The sequence below is a fragment of the Pseudorca crassidens genome, chromosome 1, assembly GCF_039906515.1.
Source record: "Pseudorca crassidens isolate mPseCra1 chromosome 1, mPseCra1.hap1, whole genome shotgun sequence".
NCBI classification, from domain to species: domain Eukaryota; kingdom Metazoa; phylum Chordata; class Mammalia; order Artiodactyla; family Delphinidae; genus Pseudorca; species Pseudorca crassidens.
Window position 1 is genome coordinate 22,632,268 of NC_090296.1, and position 21,518 is coordinate 22,653,785.

At 41.5% G+C, this 21,518-nt stretch overlaps 1 protein-coding gene across 1 annotated transcript in view; it reads right to left on the reverse strand.

The window, feature by feature from the left end:
* Positions 1–510: 510 nt before the first annotated feature.
* The window catches only part of TSHR (thyroid stimulating hormone receptor), a 168,642-nt gene continuing 147,634 nt past the window's right edge, over positions 511–21,518 (reverse strand). Inside the window, exons 10-11 of the mRNA XM_067737781.1 lie at positions 6,038–6,226; positions 511–3,902 (exon numbers count right to left, since the gene is read on the reverse strand). Of these exons, the coding sequence (XP_067593882.1) occupies positions 2,489–3,902; positions 6,038–6,226 (1,603 nt within the window). The 3' untranslated portion in view covers positions 511–2,488. The remainder of the gene's footprint in view (positions 3,903–6,037; positions 6,227–21,518) is intronic.

Here is a 21,518-nt window from a genome sequence, read left to right on the forward strand (position 1 = left end):
CATGGTGCTGCCTTGTAATAGACTCTCTTTTTCTAATCAGCTGCTTCTGATATGCAACAGATTATCCATAGAGCAAGAGTCAAACTTTGAGGGTTTCTTGAGAGACACTCCTTTGAGCAACATGCTTAAATTTTAAGGCATGAATTTTTGTGACATCTATTGTGACTGACTTGAGGCTGTTTGTCCTCACTGATTTGGGTCTATCTTTAGACAGTTGAAATCTTTAGATAGTTGCCAGATAAAGTGAACTCTGACCAGGTCTTGTAGATTTATTATCTTCATTAGAGCGCTATATAAATTCCTAGTGTCAACACCAATCGTTTTTTTTCTCTTAGATTCATTGCCTCTCAATGAATCATAATTCATTTAACCATAAGTAAATTTTTTCACATAAAGACCATTTACAACCAAGATACAATATTATACTTAAGTTATTAGTAGTCAATAATTTATTTATTAACATGGATTTATTAGCCAATGTGCCAATTTTTTTCCTGTCTTTAGTTTTAACACATATAATAATAACTCTACAGAAGCTCACAAATTACAAAAAGCAATACTTTAGGACTCAGCATAGTCATTTCATAGGAAGAAAATTTACTTCATGTTGCAAATGCAAATTTTAGCAACAATTCTGTCGAAGTTACTTTTCTAGGACTGTTTCCAAAGCATTATTTCAACTACTCAAGATAAAACACATTATTTATCAGGATGTGGTATTTCAAAATGTTACAGATGAGAAATACATGTCAAAGGTAACACATTTGTTTAATTTCATTAGTTACAAGTGAACTGGTGGATTAGTCATGATTTTAGGTGTGTGTAATATTTCTACTAAGACATCTAATCCATGTCTCACTGATAATCAGGAATGGGTATGGCTATTGAGAGTTTCCAGGTAAGTCAGGGTCACCATCTCTGGGGACCCACTGGGCCCACTTGCCCCACTCCATAGACTTAACACAAGCTTTTAATTCATGCTGTGGTTTTAATGCACAGTGTGGTTCATGAGCACTGAGAAGCAAATGCCATCTCCCTTTGGGATGAAATTAAGGGACTGTCTTGACAGATAACCTGGAGAATACATCTATAGATAAAAATCCTGACCATATTAAGTAAGGGAGCACTGTTAGGGAATAAAGATTTTATGTCCAGTGGTCAACAAGGTTGGAAAGAGCTGGCAGTTTCAGAGAGAAGAAACCTCTCTTTAGTACTGTATTGTGGGTCAGAAAAGGCTAAGTAAAGAAACCAATCCCTGAAGACAAGTTAAATGTTTGAAGTGAACCTGCACAGTGAAGTAGTAACTCTAAATAACAAGCATTTGCAAAACCACCCTAACCCTAATTCTATTGTGTGAATATCAATCTGGTTTTGGCCTGATAATTATAGCTGTGTAGATCTAATAATTAGATGAGTGGTTCAGAGCCAACCCAATATGGTCACTCAATAGAATTTCTGGTTCAGACATCATAACCAAAAATGAAACAAAGAAAAAATTTGCTGGGTCATATGTCTAGGCTCCAAAGAGAAGGAGATGGCACATTGTTTTTCCTACAAGATAGGAAAAACAGATTCTGCTTCCTTATTGTTTTTCTTTCTCTTTGTCATGGCAACCTATGTTTTGAGGGAAAGGGATATACATGGAGTTTTAAAACTGGAAGAGGCCATCAATCTCCTTCATTTCTACAGACTTTAGAAGCCCAGTAATTTGCTCAAGATCCAATAGTAAACTAGTGTCCAGCCTGCTTTATTAATCAGTGGGAGATCTAGTGTGCCCCGCTCATAATTCCCACTTGTCACTATTTATAAGTACTTTCTAGAGTTCACATCTTTAATGCCAGAAGACTGGCCAAGAAGAGTAATTCTTAGTCTGCTCAGCCACAACAGCTGAAATCTTGCCAGTTTTTCCAGGCAACAGTTGGGTCACATCAGGTAGATTCTTGTGCAGAGATGATTAAGTTTCAGAGTCTGAAAAAACAACTCAAATCTACACCTTCCCCCTCCTTCATGTGTCAAAATAGCTGTTCCGTGCATGATGTTCTGCTTGACTTTTCAGTTTCTAGAGACTCAAACTCTCTTGGGTTGTATCAGGGAACATGAAGTGGAACTAAACCAACATGGGGCCAGTTTTATCTTGTGGTCACCAACCAAGTTAATAGCATTTGCCATTTGCTGAAGCTTTAGTATGAAATGCCATATGAAAGTGAGAAAGCTCAATGTCAACATGGCTCAGGTGATATTTATTAAGCATTTTACACAATGTCATCACTGCACTTAGCATCCAGCAACTCTTCCAGAAAGTATACATTACTTTGATATCACCTGGGATTCAGACATGTCGGTAGCCTTTCTTCCTTCTTGGAGGCAATGATTAGGTTAAGGCTAGTCCCTCTCCAGAGCTGAACACTACCTGCAGGTTGGGTCAACTGTGTGTTGTGTCAGTGGTTGGAATGCATGCTCAAGAAACCAGCCCAAGTCCCCCTACCACTTACAAAACTGTTTGCTTATACTCTTTTGAGATTTGGTCCTGCTTATTTGGGGTTAGATGGGAGTTTTCAAGCAATTCATAGTTGTCCTGCATGTTGGGGAGACTTTGCCTCATGTCTTGGGTAACCTTTTGGACCTGAAAACCGGTGCTGTTCTTTGCAGAAATTCTCTGACCCCGGTATGCCTGAGCCTGACGTTTACAGATACCGAACTTGCTGAGCAGGATAAACACATCCCTCTGGAAGGCTTTGGTGAAAATGGCATAGAGGAATGGATTGGCACAGGAGTTAAGTGGGTAGAAGAGAACCAGCAAGATTTTGGAGTTGGTAACGGTGATGAGAGGCTTGTTCATAAGTGCTGACAGAGCATAGAATGAGATTGGGGCCATGCACATGAAGTCAGTGAAGATCAACACAGCCATCCTTTTGGCAATTTTGGTGTCTTTGTCCCCCGGGTTGTACTGGGGATTCCGGACTGTGATGTAGATCTTCACGTAACAGGAGCAGACGATGATAAAGGCAACTATGTTGAGCAACAGAACAAGGATAATATATGCCAGGGCAAGAGGAGTCTCGGTGTCCATGGGAAGGCAGATACTGACCTTAGCATAGCTGCTTATTCCCACCAAAGGGAGCAGGGCGAGCAAGAAGCAGCAAACCCAGCCCCCAACCATGATGGCGTAGGCGTGCCTGAGGCGGATCTTGCGGTCCAGGCGCATTGCGAAGGTGATGGCGTACCAGCGCTCCAGGGTGATGACTGTCAGTGTGTACACTGACAATTCGCTGGCAAAGACGGTGAAGAAACCAGCTGTGTTGCACCCAGGGCCTGTCTGCCAGTCGATGGCATGGTTATAGTACTCAGACTGCGTGTAGAGGTCTACGGAGGCTATGAGGAGCAGGTACATCCCCATGCAGAAATCTGCGAAGGCCAAGTTGCACATGAGAAAGCGTGGGACAGTCAGTTTGTAGTGGCTCGTGAGGAGGATGACCAGGACAAAAACATTGCCCAGGAGAGCCAGCAGACTAACAAACCACACCACGATTCTCAGGAATTTGTAGCCCATTATGTCTTCACAGGGGTTGAACTCATCCGACCTGGGGGTACACACCATGTCTTCACTGCCCCCACACACGGTGTAGTCATAATGGCTGTCAAAGGCCTGTAGGGTCTCTTCCTGGGGGTTTTTGAGCTCTTGGCCAAAACCAATGATCTCATCCTCTTGTTCTTCTAAGAAGACGTAATAATGAGAGTTGCTGTGGGTATCCTGGAACTTGGAGTTTTCCTTGTACCCAGCGCTGCCGTCATCCAGATCCTCTTCATATTCTTGTTCGAAGGGACCATTTACAGCTTTCACAGATTTTCTCTGACGCAGGCTCCGAATACTGCTCTCATTACACATTAAAGACTCAAGGATTCTGCAAGGCAGTAGATATAAGTCACCACTTGCTGAAAACCCTCTAATAGTCCCCACAACACTTAGCAAAATATGCAAACTACTTCGTATGATATACATGATTCTGTGAGATTCTACATGATCTGGTCAGGCCTGTCTCTCCTATGTCATTTCCTATAACCCTCCCCTCTCCAAGTGTGATCCACTGACATTGGTCCTTATTTCTCTTCTGCAACCAGTTCAAGAACAGCAGTGACTTAAAAAAAAAAAAAAAAGTATGGATGCTAGAGCCAGTCTGCCTAGGTTAGGATCTGATTCTACTATTTACTGGCTGTTTCATCTTGGGTAGGTCTATGAACATTGGTTTATTCATTTGTAGAACGGGATAGGGAGAGTATCTATTTCGTTTTGGATTGTTAAAGGATTAGATGAGTTTATCATTTTGAAGTTCTTATGACAGCACCTGGAACATTGTTAGTGCCATGTATATTTTGGTTACTATTATTATTTTTTTTCCTCTTCAGAGCTTTAGAATTCCATGTTCCCTTTGCCTGCCTGAAAAACTCATGGCTGCCTCTACTCATTATTCAGTTTTAAACTCAGATTTTCTTTCCTCAGAAGAGGCTTCCTTCGTCTTCCTTAATACATTGCCTGAGCCTTGTGTTTATTTTCTTCACAGCACTATCTAATATCTTCTTTTTGTTTGTCTGTTTCTTTTCTGACTTCCCATTCTAGAACGTTAACAAAATGCAAGAAGGCTCTTGCTGTGGATAGGACAGTGCCAGGCACATAACAGGTGCTCAATAAATATTTATTGAACAAATGAATAAATGGACACTATTGTTCAGACATGCTTATGGAAGTAAGATTTAGTGTTTCACTAGCTCTCCAGACTGATATCAAAAGGGATTCTTTTTTTTTTTTTGGGCCACGCCACACGGCATGCAGGATCTTAGTTCCTCGACCAGGGATCGAACCAGTGCCCACTGCAGTGGAAGCACAGAGTCTTAACCCCTGGACCACCAGGGAATTCCCTAAATGGCATTCTTTAACTGGCTTTAGCTGCTGAGCAGATTCATCTATTGAGCTCTGCTTAAAATGCCTGGTGGACTGCCTATTCCAACCTGTTTGGAGGTTGACGATAAACCTGGATACTGCCCTCGGGGTCCACTTTAGCCTCCCGCCCATCCCTGGTCCCTTTTCTGCTCAGGGCTGGCTGACACCGTCCCCATATCCCACTCCTAGTTTTCTGCCACTGTTATGCCCGCAGTAGCTTTCTTTGCACAGCTGTTCAACTTTCCTGTTTGCTTCTATCCCCACAGCTAGATCCCAACTTATTTACAACTGCTAGTCTGAGTGCAGGAAGTCAACCCGCAGATATTATATAGAAGCCAAGAGGGAGTGAATAAGAGATAAATGAAGAACAGACACAAAAGGGGAAATGATGCAGAGTGAAACTGTAGGTGAAGACAAGATTCAGAGAGAGCATGGGAGAAAAAGAAGGCCATCCCTCTTTTGCAGCCCCACAAGCAGCCTGTTAATAAAATAATACATATTATGAGAACTTAAATTCCAGGTCATGGTGATAGGTGTTTTCTACTCAGTTTCTCATTTGCTCTTCTCAAAACCTCTGTAAATGGTAGCATTACGATCTCCCTTCACAAAGGCTCAGGAAGGTTAAGTGAGTAGGGTGGGATAACACAGCTAGGAAGTGGCAAAGCTGGGACACAAACCCAAGTGACTACAAAGCCCACACTGTAACCAGGGAGCTGTGACATTTGCAAGGCCTGAACTGACCAGGTAATCCAATTGCTCGTGTTGTTCCTAAGTTCGTCCTCATAGTTGTGGCACCTAATATGGGTTGGGTCTGGAGGCCAGAAATCATGTCGTGTAACCTCTACAAGATTCCTGCCTCTCCTACAACATCACCTAAAATCCTTCCCTCCCCTGCTGTGATCCAGCGACACAGGCCTTATTTCTTATCTGCAACCCTTTCGGTCTGCAGTCACTGTGTCCCATGAACTTCATGTCTCTGACGGATGTTTCCAAATTCTTCTTCACCTGGTTTTCAAACCACAGAGCTTCTTCCTCAAACCCAGAAATTAATTCAACTTCAACCAAAGCCTTTTGTCACTTATTCCAGACACTGTCACTTACCCTCTGATTTTCTTCTGATTCTTAAAAGCACAGCAGTGGCTCGGATAAGAAAGGTCAGCCCGTGTGAGATGAAGGAAACTCAAGGAAAGTGGAAGTTTCTTTAGAGTCCAAGTGTTTCTTGCTATCAGTTCCTTCAGGTGTTCCAGGCCTTTGGATGGCAGGGCAGTAACACTGGTATGAGAGACATCCCTGGGAGGGAGAGAACAGTGATACAGAGAGATGGTGAGCAGCCAGGGCCTTCCAGTTCTTGGCCAGAAAGACAGACCGGCCTGAGATTAATGGGGAGATGACACGATGCTTTCTGCTGTAGAATATGCACTCTGAGTTATTACACACAGCCACTGGTCTAAGGATGGATATTATGCTTCTAAGTTGGTATGTTGCAAGGGACTTCCATTTCTATTGTTTAGAACTCCAGGATCTATCAGTACAAATAATACAGAGTTCAGCAGACATTTTGTTTTACCCATTACAATACACACAAACTCTGGGAATCAGAGATGGATGTCAATTTTACTCTGGAAAACTACATCATATAACTGCTAAATGGTCTCAAGAGGCAAGAGCAATAAATTTGAACAGGCTCAGAGGGGACTAAATTGCTCCCAGTCTGTGGGGGCTAGGGTTTTGGGATTGATAAAGTGTTCATCGATATGGATCAATACCAGTATCATGAAAGTCTTCTCCTAATGACGCAGAACTTGGGAGTCATAACCAGTTACATGGTGGCTTCATGACTCAGAACAATCTCGCCACAGATTCCTTAGAAGGCTCTAAATGTATTCCGGGAAAGAAAACTCCAGGATTTATATTAACAATTTGAAATGAGATTCAGATTGAGGTGGTGAGGCTGGGGACAGTGTAGACATTAGTGTCAGTTACTAAAGTAGAATTAATTCATGGCTTTTAGTGTGACATTTCCTGCTCTTTTCTCAGTCCCACAGAATCCAGGTTATGTATCTTGCTCCATCATTTTTCCTTGTGTTGAGTAACAGCCTGAATAAGACCATAAATATTTAAACTAACTTCTCTCTTTTTTTATATTTTATCAATTGAATTAAATTGACCTTCATTAAATATTCCTTCTTTTTACAATCATATTTTTAATGTTTCATGTAATTAGTAATGACTGATTAGCAAATGAATTCCAATATTTTCAACTTCTACTCCACATTATTGTAATTGGACTTAGCTGGGATTTACATTCTCAGGGTTCAAGGCTGCTAGAACTTGCAGCTTGCTTTTTATAAACAGGAAGCTTGAGTATTAACCCCATTCACTGCAGAACTGTGATTATTGGGGGGAGGCTGTCACGTTCGCTTTTTTTTTATATTTAATTTAAAAATTCCATATTTCAGCATTTCCCAAACTTGCCTGGGGGTAATAATTACCCTTGGTGCTTGTTACTATATGATCCCCAGGTGATTTTTAACGTTAAGCAAGTACATTTGGAAAAACTGGCCTAAATGAATAACTTTGTGGTTAGTGAGAGAGTTGAGGAATTAAGCCCAACTGTGAGGTAAATGAGGCTGGACTTTGCTCTCCTGCCTCATCTTCCTTTGGATGCATCTCTTTCTCTTTTAGCCGTGTGTCTTCATGGTGTGGCCATCTTTATGCCTCCGGTTTTCTGGAGGCCACTTACGTGTCTCTTTTCTGTCGGTGAAACAAGAGAGCATCTCTTGGCTCCTTTTTTCTGCTTTGCTGTCTGTTGGATACACTGATTGTGTGTGTTCATCTGAAAGAGTTTATCCTTCCAAGTAGTGCGTTTGCATTTTAATAGATATTTCTTTTTTTTACCCTTTCCCCTCCCCGTATCCTCAAGTCCATTCTCTAGTAGGTCTGTGTCTTTAAATAGATATTTCTTGAGAAAACACTTTAGTAACCATTCCTGTTACTGCATGACAAAATACCCCCAAACTAAATGGCATCAAACAATCTTTTTATTACAAGCATAGCTTTTGTGGGCCAGGAATTTGAACAGGGCATGGAGGGGATGGTTTGTGTCTGCTCTGTGCTGTCTGGGACTCAGCCAGGAAGGCTTGAAGGTTAGGACAGCTCAGTGGCTGGGGGCTGGGATTATCACCAGGCTCCTTCATATCTTCAGGTCTCTGGAGTCTTTGAACATAGATCCAGGTGCAGCAACCCCTCCAGGAACTCGTTAGCAACCTGGTGGGGGGGAGGAATTTACTCCCTGATTTGTCTGAGTGTCTGCAATGAGCGTTTCCCAGGTAGCCTCTAGTGGGGCTGAATTGGGAAGGCGTTTTTGGAAAATGTGCATAAACTTTGTGATGGAAACATCTGTAACATAATTGGTACTTGGCCTATAGTAGGTGTTCAATGTTAATGCCCTCCTTGCCACAATCTGGAGTTTAAGCTCAAATCAGAAGCAAGGAACCAAGCAAATACAGCTCCAGCCCAGATCTTGGCTTATATAGTCAACTGCTTATTTGACATTTCCATATGGATTTTTCACAGGCATCTCCAACTTGACAGATCCATCCCAAATTTAGCTTCTAATCCCCCACCCTGACACCAACCTGCTCCTCGTCCATTTAATCGAGCAAAATACAGGGATGTGAACTCCAGAAGAGCTCGTATTTGCATCTCTAATGGAAGCTCTCTGGTTCAAGCTAACAGCATCTCTTGCTGTGGTAGTTTTCTTGTCAGCTCTTACTCCCTTCCGGTCCATTCTCCACACAGCAGTAGAGTAGTCGTAACATATGGGTGGAGCAAGGTCATTCTCCTGCTCAAAACCTTGCAGTGACTTCCTAATGTACATGAATAACCTTGCAAAACCTTGCAGTGACTTCCTAATGTACATGAATAACATCTAGTCTTCATACCATGCTTGTCAAGGCCCTGCAGATCTGGCCCTTGCCTTCCTCTCCAACCTCATCTCAGGGCCACAGACTGCTTACAGCCCAAATTAGAATCTATCTGGAGCCATCTCACTCCCCACTGGCATGAGCCACTTGATGTAGCTCTAAGTATCCATTAAGCCTACTGCTCCTGAAGTGCTCTGAGGTACGGCCCTCTCCTGATGTAGGCTGCTGCACTGGTGCTACTTCAGCCCTTACAGAGTCAAGCAAGGGGAACAACGACTTCCCCTTCAACCCCCCCTTTTAAAAAAATTTAACCTCTGTTGCAGAGATCTAAAGTTTTAATCAGACAGCTCTGAGTGTTGCAGAAAGGAAGGTAGGAGCTCCTATACCTCCCAGTGGATGTAGCACTGTCTCTCTTTTCAAAATTACCCAATGGAATGATTCTTCCCTCTAAGCCTGCTGGTATTTCTTTATTTCCTGCCCACCAAGTGCCATCTTCCAGGGCTTATGTCCTTGTGGATTCTCTCTTGTCCTTGTTCAGTATTCATGCCATGAATGTTTACAGTAAAATGCAATTGAGCTAGACCCCCAATCAGATTTCAGCTCTGCTGTTTATGGGTCTACAGTGTCATGGTTCTCATAACTACCACCTTAGTTTAGGTCTGAATTACATTTCAACTGAGTTTTGCAAAAACTTCCGGACTCGTCTCCCAGAAAGTGTCTACTAATTCTGCCTTCAGACTTAGGACAGGATGTTCTTTCTAAAACTTGGAAAGAACAAGTTTTGTTGCTTTCCAGCTTGAAACCCATGGTTCCTCCAATGTCTACAGTTCACGCTTCTCTAAGTCTCTGCCCTCTCTCCAGCGCAAGTCTCTTCCTGAATTCTGTGTTGTCTTCTTTCTTGGTTTTCTCCCTCATTTCACTGGAGTACATTTTATTCCTTCCTTCCTTCCTTCCTCCCTCCCTCCCCCTCTCTCTCTCTCTCTCTCTTTTTCCTTCTTTCTTTCTTTTCTTCCTTCCTTCCTTCCTTTTTCTTTTCCCGGCTTACAAGATCTTAGTTCCCCCACCAGGGATTGAACCCACACCCTCAGTGGTGAAAGTGCAGAGTCCAAACCACTGGACCACCAGGGAATTCCCTGGAGTACATTTCCAAGTAATTTTTTGGAGGTCATATATGCAAGATATTTTCTGAGTCCTTGTATGACTGAAAATGACTTTTTTCCCTACTCTTGTATTCAATTGACACTTTACCTGGCTATAAATTTTAGGTTGCAAATCACTTTTCTTCAGAATTCTAAAGGCTTTACTCTATTGAATTCTAGCACCCAGTGTTGCTTTTGGTAAGTACGGTGCCATTCAGGTTCTTATTCTTTGGTCATTTTTTTTTTAACATCTTTATTGGAGTATAATTGCTTTACAATGGTGTGTTAGTTTCTGCTGTATAACAAAGTGAATCAGCTATCAGTATACATATGTCCCCATATCCCTCCCTCTTGTATCTCCCTCCCACCCTCCCTATCCCACCCCTCTAGGTGGTCACAAAGCACTGAGCTGATCTCCCTGTGCTATGCAGCTGCTTTCCACTAGCTATCTATTTTATGTTTGGTGGTGTATATATGTCCATGACACTCTCTCACTTTGTCGCAGCTTCCCCTTCCCCTTCCTCGTGTCCTCAAGTCCATTCTCTACCTCTGTGTCTTTATTCCTGTCCTGCCCCTAGGTTCTTCAGAACCATTTTTCTTTTTTATTTAGATTCCATATATTCTTTGGTCATTGATGTGATTTTACTCTCTGACAGCTTTTATAGCCTTCTCTCTCTCTCAGCTTTATTGAGATATAATTGACATATATTACGTGCAAGGTGTACAACATGATGATTTGAGATATGTGTATATTGTGAAATAATTATATGGCCTTCTCTTCCCTGGTGTGAGATTTCATGAAAGTGTGCCTTGATATAGATATAGATCTTTTTTCATTTATTGTGCTGGACACTGGGATAGAGGGGTCCCTTCAATCTGGAGACCTGTGCTCTTCACCTGTAAGACAATTTTTGGTATTGTTCCCAGGATAACTTGTGCCTTGGAATAACACAGTAACTTGAGTTTCTTCCCTGGAATTCCTGGTAAGTGGAAGAGGACCATCCTGGAACCATCAGACATATCTCCATCTTTTCTTATAATTTTCTGCTATTATTTTTATTGAATCTTCTGGTAAAATTCCTTGACTGTATCTTCCATCTCTTCTATTGAATTAAAAAATTAATTAAAACAATGTCCAACTTTATTGAGGTATAATTGACAAATAAAAATTGTATATATTTATGGTGTACAAAGTGCTGTTCTGATACATGTATACACTGTGAAATGATTACCACAATCAAGCTAATTAACATATCCATCACCTCACACAGATGTAATGTGGTGAGATGTAGTGGGGTGAGAACACTTAAGATTTACTCTCTTAAAGACTCAGACATAGGACTTCTGGGAAGATGGCGGAAGAGTAAGACGTGGAGATCACCTTCCTCCCCACAGATACACCAGAAATACATCTACACGTGGAACAACTCCTACAGAACACCTACTGAACGCTGGCAGAAGACCTCAGGCCTCCCAAAAGGCAAGAAACTCCCCACGTACCTGGTTAGGGCAAAAGAAAAAAATAAACAGAGACAAAAGGATAGGGACGGGTCCTGCACCAGCGGGAGGGAGCTGTGAAGGAGGAAAAGTGTCCACACACTAGGAAGCCCCTTCGCGGGTGGACATTGCGGGTGGCGGAGTGGGGGAGCTTCGGAGCCGCGGAGGAGAGCACAGCCACAGGGGTGCAGAAGGCAAAGCGTAGAGATTCCCGCACAGAGGATCAGGGCCGACCAGCACTCACCAGCCCGAGAGGCTTGTCTGCTCACCCGCCGGGGCGGGCGGGGCTGGGAGCTGAGGCTCCGGCTTCAGTCGGAGTGCCGGGAGAGGACTGGGGTTGGCGGCGTGAACACAGCCTGCAGGGGGTTAGTGCACCGCGGCTAGCCGGGAAGGAGTCCGGGGAAAAGTCTGGACCTGCCAAAGAGGCAAGAGACTTTTTCTTCCCTCTTTGTTTCCTGGTGCGCGAGGAGAGGGGATTAAGAGCGCTGCTTAAACGAGCTCCAGAGACGGGCGCGAGCCGCGGCTAAAAGTGCGGACCCCAGAGACAGACATGAGACACTAAGGCCGCTGCTGCCGCCACCAAGAAGCCTGTGTGCGAACACAGGTCACAATCCACACCCCCATTCCGGGGAGCCTGTGCAGCCCGCCACTGCCAGGGTCCCGGGATCCAGGGACAACTCCCCCAGGAGAACGCATGGAGCGCCTCAGGCTGGCAACGTCACGGCGGCCTCTGCCGCCGCAGGCCCGCCCCGCACTCCGTGACCCTCCCTACCCCCCGGCCTGAGTGAGCCAGAGCCTCCGAATCAGCGGCTCCTTTAACCCCGTCCTGTCTGAGCAAAGAACAGACGCCCTCCGGCGACCTACACGCACAGGTGGGGCCAAAGCCAAAGCTGAGCCCCTGGGAGCTGTGAGAACAAAGAAGAGAAAGGGAAATCTCTCCCAGCAGCCTCAGAAGCAGCGGATTAAAGCTCCACAATCAACTTGATGTACCCTGCATCTGTGGAATACATGAATAGACAATGAATCATCCCAAATTAAGGAGCCATGTGGATGAAAGGCTCTTGGTGCTGCAGCCAGGAGTTAGTGCTGTGCCTCTGAGGTGCGAGAGCCAACTTCAGGACACTGGTCAACAACAGACCTCTCAGCTCCACGTAATATCAAACGGCGAAAATCTCCCAGAGATCTCCATCTCAACACCAGCACCCAGCTTCACTCAACGACCAGCAAGCTACAGTGCTGGACATCCCATGCCAAACAACTAGCAAGACAGGAACACAACCCCACCCATTAGCAGAGAGGCTGCCCAAAATCATAATAAGTCTACAGACACCCCAAAACACACCACCAGATGTGGACCTGCCCACCGGAAAGACAAGATCCAGCCTCATCCACCAGAACACAGGCACTAGTACCCTCCACCAGGAAGCCTACACAACCCACGGAACCAACCTTAGCCACTGGGGACAGACACAAAAAACAACAGGAACCACGAACCTTCAGCCTGCAAAAAGGAGACCCCAAACACAGTAAGATAAGCAAAATGAAAAGAGAGAAAAACACACAGCAGATGAAGGAGCAAGATAAAAACCCACCAGACCTAACAAATGAAGAGGAAATAGGCAGTCTACCTGAAAAAGAATTCAGAATAATGATAGTAAAGATGATCCAAAATCTTGGAAATAGAATAGACAAAATGCAAGAAACATTTAACAAGGACCTAGAAGAACTAAAGATGAAACAAACAATGATGAACAACACAATAAATGAAATTAAAAATACTCTAGATGGGATCAATAGCAGAATAACTGAGGCAGAAGAATGGATAAGTGACCTGGAAGATAAAATAGTGGAAATGACTAATGCAGAGCAGAATAAAGAAAAAAGAATGAAAAAAACTGAGGACAGTCTCAGAGACCTCTGGGACAACATTAAACGCACCAACATTCGAATTATAGGGGTTCCAGAAGAAGAAGAGAAAAAGAAAGGGACTGAGAAAGTATTTGAAGAGATGATAGTTGAAAACTTCCCTAATATGGGAAAGGAAATAGTTAATCAAGTCCAGGAAGCACAGAGAGTCCCATACAGAATAAATCCAAGGAGAAATACGCCAAGACACATATAAATCAAACTGTCAAAAATTAAATACAAAGAAAGCATATTAAAAGCAGCAAGGGAAAAACAATAAATAACACACAAGGGAATCCCCATAAGGTTAACAGCTGATCTTTCAGCAGAAACTCTGCAAGCCAGAAGAGAGTGGCAGGACATATTGAAAGTGATGAAGGAGAAAAACGTGCAACCAAGATTACTCTACCCAGCAAGGATCTCATTCAGATTTGATGGAGAAATTAAAACCTTTACAGACAAGCAAAAGCTGAGAGAGTTCAGCACCACCAAACCAGCTTTACAACAAATGCTAAAGGAACTTCTCTAGGCAAGAAACACAAAAGAAGGAAAAGACCTACAATAACGAACCCAAACAATTAAGAAAATGGGAATGGGAACATACATATCGATAATTACCTTAAATGTAAATGGACTAAATGCTCCCACCAAAAGACACAGATTGGCTGAATGGATACGAAAACAAGACGCATATATTTGCTGTCTACAAGAGACCCACTTCAGACCTAGAGACACATACAGACTGAAAGTAAGGGGATGGAAAAAGGTATTTCATGCAAATGGAAACCAAAAGAAAGCTGAAGTAGCAATTCTCATATCAGACAAAATAGACTTTAAAATAAAGACTATTAGAAGAGACAAAGAGGGACACTACATAATGATCAAGGGATCGATCCAAGAAGAAGATATAACAATTGTAAATATTTATGCACCCAACATAGGTGCACCTCAATACATAAGGCAAATACTAAGAGCCATAAAAGGGGAAATCGACAGTAACACATTCATAGTAGGGGACTTTAACACCCCACTTTCACCAATGGACAGATCATCCAAAATGAAAATAAACAAGGAAACACAAGCTTTAAATGATACATTAAACAAGATGGACTTAATTGATATTTATAGGACATTCCATCCAAAAACAACAGAATACACATTTTCTCAAGTGCTCATGGAACATTCTCCAGGATAGATCATATCTTGGGTCACAAATCAAGCCTTGGTAAATTTAAGAAAATTGAAATTGTAACAAGTATCTTTTCCGACCACAATGCTATGAGACTAGACATCAATTACAGGAAAAGATCTGTAAAAAATACAAACACGTGGAGGCTAAACAATACACTACTTAATAACGAAGTGATCACTGAAGAAATCAAAGAGGAAATCAAAAAATACCTAGAAACAAATGACAATGGAGACACGACGACTCAAAATCTATGGTATGCAGCAAAAGCAGTTCTAAGAGGGAAGTTTATAGCAATACAATCCTACCTTAAGAAACAGGAAACATCTCGAATAAACAACCTAAGCTTGCACCTAAAGCAATTAGAGAAAGAAGAACAAAACATCCCAAAGTTAGCAGGAGGAAAGAAATCATAAAAATCAGATCAGAAATAAATGAAAAAGAAATGAAGGAAACGATAGCAAAGATCAATAAAACTAAAAGCTGGTTCTTTGAAAGGATAAAAATAATTGATAAACCATTAGCCAGACTCATCAAGAAAAAAAGGGAGAAGACTGAAATCAATAGAATTAGAAATGAAAAAGAAGTAACAACTGACACTGCAGAAATACAAAAGATCATGAGAGATTACTACAAGCAACACTATGCCAATAAAATGGACAACCTGGAAGAAATGGACAAATTCTTAGAAAAGCACAACGTGCCAAGACTGAATCAGGAAGAAATAGAAAATATGAACAGACCAATCACAAGCACTGAAATTGAAACTGTGATTAAGAATCTTCCAACAAGCAAAAGCCCAGGACGAGATGGCTTTACAGGCGAATTCTATCAAACATTTAGAGAAGACCTATCACCTTTCCTTCTCAAACTCTTCCAAAATATAGCAGAGGGAGGAACACTCCCCAACTCATTCTACGAGGCCACCATCACCCTGATACCAAAACCAGACAAGGATGTCACAAAGAAAGAAAACTACAGGCCAATATCACTGATGAACATAGATGCAAAAATCCTCAACAAAATACTAGCAAACAGAATCCAACAGCATATTAAACGGATCATACACCATGATCAAGTGGGGTTTATTCCAGGAATGCAAGGATTCTTCAATATACGCAAATCAATCAACGTGATACACCATATTAACAAACTGAAGGAGAAAACCCATATGATCATCTCAATAGATGCAGAGAAAGGTTTTGACAAAATTCAACACCCATTTATGATAAAAACCCTGCAGAAAGTAGGCATAGAGGGAACTTTCCTCAACATAATAAAGGCCATATATGACAAACCCACAGCCAACATTGTCCTCAATGGTGAAATACTGAAAGCATTTCCACTAAGATCAGGAACAAGACAAGTTTGCCCACTCTCACCACTCTTATTCAACATAGTTTTGGAAGTTTTACCCACAGCAATCAGAGAAGAAAAGGAAATAAAAGGAATCCAAATCGGAAAAGAAGAAGTAAAGCTGTCACTATTTGCAGATGACATGATGCTATACATAGAGAATCCTAAAGATGCTACCAGAAAACTACTAGAGCTAATCAATGAATTTGGTAAAGTACCAGGATACAAAATTAATGCACAGAAATCTCTGGCATTCCTATACACTAATGATGAAAAATCTGAAAGTGAAATCAAGAAAACACTCCCATTTACCACTGCAACAAAAAGAATAAAATATCTAGGAATAAACCTACCTAAGGAGACAAAAGGCCTGTATGCAAAAAATTATAAGACACTGATGAAAGAAATTAAAGATGATACAAATAGATGGAGAGATATCCCATGTTCTTGGATTGGAAGAATCAACATTGTGAAAATGACTCTACTACCCAAAGCAATCTACAGATTCAATGCAATCCCTATCAAACTACCACTGGCATTTTTCACAGAACTAGAACAAAAATTTTCACAATTTGTATGGAAACACAAAAGACCCCGAATAGCCAAAGCAATCTTGAGAACGAAAAACGGAGCTGGAGGAATCAGGCTGCCTGACTTCAGACTATACTACAAAGCTACAGTAATCAAGACAGTATGGTACTGGCACAAAAACAGAAAGATAGATCAATGGAACAGGATAGAAAGCCCAGAGATAAACCCACGCACATATGGTCACCTTTTCTTTGATAAAGGATGCGGAATGTACAGTGGAGAAAGGATAGCCTCTTCAGTAAGTGGTGCTGGGAAAACTGGACAGCTACATGTAAAAGTATGATATTAGATCACTCCCTAACACCATACACAAAAATAAGCTCAAAATGGATTAAAGACCTAAATGTAAGGCCAGAAACTATCAAACTCTTATAGGAAAACATAGGCAGGACACTCTATGACATAAATGACAGCAAGGTCCTTTTTGACCCACCTCGTAGAGAATGGAAATAAAAACAAAAATAAACAAATGTGACCTAATGAAACTTAAAAGCTTTTGCGCAGCAAAGGAAACCATAAACAAGACCAAAAAACAACCCTCAGAATGGGAGAAAATATTTGCAAATGAAGCAACTGACAAAGGATTAATCTCCAAAATTTATAAGCAGCTCATGCAGCTTAATAAAAAAAACACAAACAACCCCATCCAAAAATGGGCAGAAGACCTAAATAGACATTTCTCCAAAGAAGATATACAGACTGCCAACAAACACATGAAAGAATGCTCAACATCATTAATCATTAGAGAAATGCAAATCAAAAGTACAATGAGATATCATCTCACACCAGTCAGAATGGCCATCATCAAAAAATCTAGAAACAATAAATGCTGGAGAGGGTGTGGAGAAAAGGGAACCCTCTTACACCGTTGGTGGGAATGTTAATTGATACAACCACTGTGGAGAACAGTATGGAGGTTCCTTAAAAAACTACAAATAGAACTACCATATGACCCAGCAATCCCACTACTGGTTATATACCCTGAGAAAACCAAAATTCAAAAAGAGTCATGTACCAAAATGTTCATTGCAGCTCTATTTACAATAGCCTGGAGATGGAAACAACCTAAGTGTCCATCATCGGATGAATGGGTAAAGAAGATGTGGCACATATATACAATGGAATATTACTCAGCCATAAAAAGAAACGAAATTGAGCTGTTTGTAATGAGGTGGATAGATCTAGAGTCTGTCATACAGAGTGAAGTAAGTCAGAAAGAGAGAGATAAATACCGTATGCTAACACATATATATGGAATTTAAGAAAAAAAATGTCATGAAAAACCTAGGGGTGAAACAGGAATAAAGACACAGACTTACTAGAGAATGGACTTGAGGCTATGGGGAGGGGGAAGGGTAAACTGTGACAAAGCGAGAGAGAGGCATGGACATATATACACTACCAAACGTAAGGTAGATAGCTAGTGGGAAGCAGCCGCATAGCACAGGGAGATCAGCTTGGTGCTTTGTGACCGCCTGGAGGGGTGGGATAGGGAGGGTGGGAGGGAGGGAGATGCAAGCGGGAAGAGATATGGGAACATATGTATATATATAACTGATTCATTTTGTTGTGAAGCTGAAACTAACATACCATTGTAAAGCAATTATACTCTAATAAAGATGTTAAAATGAAAAAAAAAAAAAGATTTACTCTCAGCAAATTTCAAGTATGCGATATAGTATTAACTATAGTCACCATGCTGTGTATTAGACAGTCAGAACTTAACACTGCATAACTGAAACTGTGTACCTCTTGACCCACATTTTCCTATTTCCTTCATCCCCCATCCCCTGGCAACCACCATTCTACTCTTACTATGAGTTCAACTTTTTTAGATTCCACAGATAAGAGGAATCATGCAGTATTTGTCTTTCTGTGCCTGGCTTTGAATTTTTTAAATTTAGCTTGATGAGAGCTGGGACTCTGCCTGTTCTGTTTATCGCTATATTTTTCGCACACAGACTGGTGCTTAGAAGACAGAAGGCTCTGAATATATACTTGTCAAATACATTTTTAAAGAGTGCTTTCCTGTTTTATCTTCCTTTTTTATAGCATGTTTGAGGACGCATACACACAGTTAGGAGCATGAGTTTTCAATTCACACTATCTGGATTTGTATTTTGGCTTCCCCACTTACTATCAGTTACTTAACATTTTGTGCCTCATCTTCTTGAACAGGAACTGACAGTGTGTTGTCAATGAATATTAGCCATTATTATCATTACTGTTATAGGGATAAAACATCTTCTCAGATTTATCTCAGGTCACTAATTGTTGCTTTGTAAAAAGTTCTTTTCTGTTCTCTTTAACGTCTTTGGTTCCTCCAGACTCATCCCCCTCCCCACCCCCACCCCCCATTTGTTTTTCTTGGTTTTGATCTTTCATGTTAGAAGCATTCTTTGGTTTGTGTTCCTTGGTGTCACATTCATGCTGAAGAACGAGGCACTGAAAATCTGATAGGGAGCTTGTCTACCAGTAGACTGTGCTTTAGGGCAATTCTGTGGGGAGATGGCCATTATGCTGCTGAACCCTAAAATGCCAATGTGGAGGTCTTTTTTGTTTTAGAGTTTTTCAACTTCTTCAGAAAAAAGACTTCAATCTCCAGCTTAGAGGGGAGGTACTTGGCTGTTGGTGTTTTGCATGAATGGGGTGGAGGGTTACCATTTCCAGACAGAGACCTTCAATTAATCCTTTTGTTTTTAGTCCCACATCTCTTGCCACATGTCACATCCATCACTGCTAAATCTCATACCCTTCAGAGATTCTGCAGGGCAAGAAGTTGCCTCTGAATATATGCTCCGTGTGGGTTTTGCCTCCTTCTCCTCTGCCTTTTTTCCCCCCAGAATTCTGTAGCTCTCCAGGCCATCCATTTGCCCTCACCCGTCTTCTTTGTCCTTGTTGATTTATGTACATTAAAATTTTCTCTCCCATCTTTTAAGAGGGATCTCGGGAGGGAGAAGAAATAAAGGCTTAAGTTCAATGCATCATCTTTGACTTTTAATCACTACTCCATTTAGCACGTAGAAGTGTGCAAGAGCTGAGAATGAATACTTATTGAGTGCTGAGCCACACTGGACAATCTCCAAATCTGGAGTTGATGGAGAAAGAGCCTCAGTCTGAAGAAATCCTCAGACTTAACAAGGCAGGGATCATTTTAAGTTATTTGAAGTTGTATCTTTTCACATTCATCTAAATTTTTATTTGACCAGTTTGAATCCAGAATTTCCTAATAGTGTATCTTTCCTAAAATAAATCCTTCAAAATATAGTTTAATTTTTAAATTTTGGTTTTGAAGTGATAACAATATGGAGAGTAGCTATCAGCTGTTAAAGGACCTGAATTCCTTTGTGAGTGCAGCCATATCGAATGAAGCCTACTAGCTGGAGGGCCTCCCCCTCTCTTACTGACTCTGGCACTTTCCACAAGGAGCTCATCAAGTGATGGGCACTGAACTTCAAGAGAATTTGTCTCTAGCAAGTATTTGCTCACAAAACAGAATGCAGCTGAGCTGAGCCTGGCAGACAGTTTGAAGTCTAATTGCCTAGGTCATGGGAACCATCTCAAGTTAAGTGTCTAATGAAAGTAACAGGAACTGAATTTGGAGAGAGTGAGGCCTGCAGGGTTATATACTGGGCAAGAATATCACCAAATTTTAAGGATGCCAGGAAAAAGAAAAGACCCAACTGATATTTGATGTCATAGGAAGAACAAATTGCTCCTCAGAAGCAATTAGGTGCTCTGGCATCCCCAAACATTGGAACAGTTTCTATTTTTGTGTGAGATATTTTGTCATTATCAAATACACGATTAACCTTTGATGAATTCAATTGCAAATTAAATAAGCACTAATCGGCTTGCCAATGTTTCAGCAGCAATTGCAAGTCTCTTTTATGTTTGCTTGTAATGAATGTGGGGTTTTCTAAAGGTCAGTATGTAGAAGCTGATCCATTATAAATGTGTAGTCACATCTGTAAATTGGTAGATGAAATGCATCTAAGAGCAGAAAGAAGATTAACTTACTGCTTAAAAAGCAGTTTAATTAATTTATTGATACTGAGTTAAAAATAACTAGAGCTTAAAAGCTATAAGTTCAAGACAGTGAGCTTGTTTAATTATTTGTTTAAAATTTTAAAACAGCATGTGCATTTATTCAATAAGTATTTATTGATTGCTTTCTATGTCTCAGGTACAGTTCTAGAATCTAGGGTTATAGCAGTTGACTAAACATGCAGAAATTCCTGCTCTTCTTATGCTTACATTCTAGAGAGAGGGATAATTTTTTCTAAAAAGGAACAGTATGTTAGATGATAACGATAAGTACCATGGGGAGAAGCAATACGGAGTAGGGGAAAGGAAGAGCCCAGAGGTAAGTCACAATTAGAGATGGGGATGGGTGTCAGGGAAGACCTCACTGAGGAGTTGGTTGAGCGAAGATCTGAAGGAGATGAGGGAGAAAGCCATAGTTATATCTGGGAAAGAGGCTTCCAGGCAGAGAGACCAGTCAGTGCAAAGTCCCTGGGATGAGAGTGTACCTGGTATGTTTAAACAAGCAGAGAGGCCAGTATGGCTGGAGCTGAGACAGTGGGGGGTTAGGAAATGTGGAAGAAGAAGTCAGAGAGGTAATGGGGAGCCAGATCATGTGTGCCTTGTAGGCCATCAAAAGGACTTTGTCTTTTCATCACAGTGAGATCAAAAGCCTTCAGAGGAATGGTACAATCTGACTTATTTTAAAAGGATCAAACTACTGCTTTGAGAATAAACCAAAGGGAGCAAAGGGTGGAATCAAGGAGACCTACAATAGACAAGATGGTGCCTTGGACCAGAGTGGTAGCAGTGGAGATGCTGAGAATTGTTGGAGTTTGTATAGATTTAAAAGGTAGAACCAATGGGATTTTCTGATGGATTTGGATATGGGGTCTAAGAGCAAGTGAGGTCAAGAATGACTCCATGACATATGGTCTGCAGCTGGAAGAATGGAG